The following is a 3,518-nucleotide window of genomic DNA, read 5'->3' as shown; positions in this document are numbered from 1 at the left end:
AGCTCAGACAGAGTTCGGGCGGATAGTAGGTGGTACGCACCACGTAGGTGGTAAGGGTAGCGTCAGTCTGCTGATTTATGTGCACTGTTGAAGGTTCAAATAAGCGTTAAGTTTTCATTTCCGTTGGCGCCGTTGCGCGGCGAGGGCCAAGACAACAGTTACACTCAGTCCGCGCGGTAAACTGAAATATCTGCACAAAAATGAAACTGAAAACTGAAAAGAATTATTTGTTTTTATGTTTTGTCTTTTGTTTTTCTTTGACTATTCGAGCCACATTATTACAAAACAAATTAAGAGAAGAATGTTAAAGCGCAGCACAGACGAAGTTTCGCATTTGGCAGCTGGCAAAATATATTGCTAGAATATTTCTTTGAGCAGGTGTAAGACGCGAAAGCTTTGTAGCTGTAAGACGTGGAATTTTTTTTTAAATACTCATATATATAATATACATTTTCCACACTCTCATTATGGCTTATGAGAAAATCTTCAGCTCTGCCAATTGTAATAAATTAAAAGCAGAAATTTCTCATTAAAATATTTCCTCAAGTGCAAAATTACTTCGGCAAATTTCAGAGCTAAGCAACCCCTTTGCAGCTGTGGGCGTTAATCAATGTTGATATGCAGATAGAGTCGAGTCGAGAGCTACACACACACACACACACACACGCACACACAAATGTAATTCACTTACATTTATATTGTTTATTGTTCGTACTGCGGCGTATACGCAATTTATCAAACATAACAACGGCAATTAATTTCTTCTGAAGCTCGTTCAGAAAAGTAAACTTTTATAAATCAAACATAACGAGCGTGTAACAGGCCAAAAGCGAGGGCGATTTGCCGCCCTTACCTGCGCGCACAGGGGTTGCTTTTCATTAGGTGGTGGCATTTTTACAGCTTTCCTAGCAGCTCAACTTTTCAAATAAAACTCGGTGGAAAAAAAAAGAAAATATTTGCAATTGGGCGTCGCATTCCTGTTTGGCAGTCGTGACTTTGCCTTTGTTTTGCCTGTCTCCAGTTTCATGTGGCGTATGAGTTATTTATTTTTGAGTTATTGGCATTTGGAAGCGTGGCTGAAGCTGCAAGGCGAGTTTTAATACGTTTTTAAGTCATGTCTGAGACTGTGGAAACGCCGTCTGGCTGTGATCATAGAAATATATTTTCAAAAGTTTGATGAGCGGCGAGTGAAATGAATTAACCAAGCAAGTCTTAGAGTGCTCTAGTCGATGGTGTTTGAGTTATGTCTGAGACATGTTAGCTAAGCAAGTCTGAGCTGTTTAGAAGCCCTGTTGGAGACTGTTAGCTAGAAGAAGAGAAGCTATAGTTGCATAGAGAGATAAGAGATAGCCTGAGCATAGTCAACCATGATTCTTTAGATATATAAAAAATAAAGAAATATATAAAATATATTTATTTATTATAAAAAAAATAATAATTGCATACAAATAATTAAATGTCCTATATTATATATACATATATATAGGAAATATAAAATATAAAAAAAATATAGAACGTCAAATAATAAGTTAATAATATTTATATATATGAATGTAAAATATATTTATTTTTTAAAATAAAATAAATAATTACATAAAAACAATTATATATCTTAAACACTTATGGAATAAAATTAATTATATTCTATTTATTTTCTTCTTTAGAAATATAAAGTAAACAAATTCACAGAATATTTAATAATAATAAAATATATATATATATATATATATATAAAATATGTTTATTTAATAAAATAAAATTAAAAAAAAATTTATATATCTAAAACACTTCTGAAATATAATTAATTAAATTTTAATATATTATATTTAAATTTATAATATTAAACAATTACTTTTAACTTGCCGTATAGTGTTTTATATCATATTGTATGAGGATTAATGAATGCGATATTACGGAGCTGAAAATGCCCAAAACCGTAGCACGTTCCAAATTATATAGGCCCATGACAGAGAGTTTTTGTGGATTGCTTACCAATTGCATTTTAAGGTTCTCAAACTGCAAGCAAATTGATATGAGAGACACATTAGATTACCCAATGGAATACCACTCACCGCTGTGATTAGACGCCTGTCCACATCTTGGGCAAACGTTGGATACTGTGAAATTATTTTCGACATCTCCTTGTAGACGATTTCCACATAGCTCGTAATGGAGTAGGTCAAGTGCGAGTCAGTCATATAGAGGATGGCGCCGCATATGGTCAATATAGTTTGAGCGCTCGTCCAGTCGATGTCAACGCTGTACCTGATGGCCGAGAAGGCATAGTAAGCGCCCGAGATCAAGGTGCCATTAAAGGTGATGTAAATGCATAGAGTCTGCGGGCCAAAGATTTGGGTCAAGCGCCGCACCAGGCTCTGCAGCTGTGACTGGAGCAGCGCCACGCTGTCCAGGCGATCGGCCAGGGCGCAGTATTTCAGCTGGCGCAGGCTCTTGCTATGATCCAGTAGCTCCAGCAAATGTGTTTCAGCCACTATCCGGCGCAGCTCCTCATTCATGAGCAAATAGTGTCCATGCACGTTTAGCAAACTGAAGAAGTACTGGGCGAGTATAATATTCATCCAGCTAATGATCAGATAGATGAGAAACACGCTCAGTGCTATGGTGGGCGTTAGCATATCTCGCACCCCATACACGCCCAAGAAAATGTGAATGCTCTCCACCGAAAAGCTGATAATCCCTTTGGCAATGACACCGCGGCGCCACAATCGCACCACGTGGGGCTGCATCTGTGTCAGCCGGCGATAGCTGCGCAGCAGACGCACGAGTCGCTGCCGTTGCCACCAGCGGCTCAGGACAGTCACAATCACACAGCTGACCCGAAAGAAGATCATCACCAGGAACACATACTGATGCAGACTGTTGGCGTTCACCAGGAAGACTTGCCACACCCGACTGCTGATCAACAGCGGCACCAGGCTGAAGGTCAACACGTTGATGGCAATCGCCCAGAGAGTCGCGCGTCTCGTCAGTCGGGGCTCACCCGTCTCCAGGTCAATCTCGAAGTTGATCACGCCAATCAGCCGGCCGTAGTAGTAGCTGCAGCGCAGCACAAACTGCACCAGGTCAACCATTGTGAATGACTGAAAGCCAGCCGCTCTCACGTTCTGCTTCGACCAGCTCTAATGAAAAAACCACCAGCTCGATGAGATGGGCGGATAACGACGGCGATAGCTGCTAATGAGCTGTGCGTAGCTCGGGCAGAGTCCTTATCGCTGCTGTCGACAGTGCTTGATGCATTAATGCCAAGGGTATATGTAAATATATTAGGCACATCGATCAATAGCTATTTGTAAGGATGATTTCATTAACTTTTATTTAATTAATAAAGCAAGCATTGTTAGCTGACTTCTTTTCGAAATAAAAACTTCTTTAAAATATATATAAATAATATATAAAATATATAATATTAAAAGAAAAAAATATTTATTTATTTTATTTAAAACATCACACTTACTGTTTAAATATCATCAATTGTTTTTTATTCTTTGAGAGGTTTT

At 38.5% G+C, this 3,518-nt stretch overlaps 1 protein-coding gene across 1 annotated transcript; it reads right to left on the bottom strand.

The window, feature by feature from the left end:
• Positions 1 to 1,854: 1,854 nt before the first annotated feature.
• LOC6580274 (putative gustatory receptor 59d) lies at positions 1,855 to 3,238 on the bottom strand. The gene is made up of 2 exons (XM_002006087.2): positions 2,073 to 3,238; positions 1,855 to 2,016 (listed from the first exon to the last, which is right to left on the bottom strand). The coding sequence occupies exons 1-2, from the start codon at positions 3,090 to 3,092 to the stop codon at positions 1,855 to 1,857; spliced, it is 1,182 nt and encodes a 393-aa protein (XP_002006123.1). The 5' UTR covers positions 3,093 to 3,238.
• Between the last annotated feature and the right edge of the window lie 280 nt (positions 3,239 to 3,518).

Source organism: Drosophila mojavensis, unplaced genomic scaffold (assembly GCF_018153725.1).
Source record: "Drosophila mojavensis isolate 15081-1352.22 unplaced genomic scaffold, ASM1815372v1 contig_80, whole genome shotgun sequence".
In the NCBI taxonomy this organism is placed as follows: domain Eukaryota; kingdom Metazoa; phylum Arthropoda; class Insecta; order Diptera; family Drosophilidae; genus Drosophila; species Drosophila mojavensis.
Note: the sequence above shows the minus strand (reverse complement) of the source record. Positions and strands in the feature narration are given on the sequence as shown.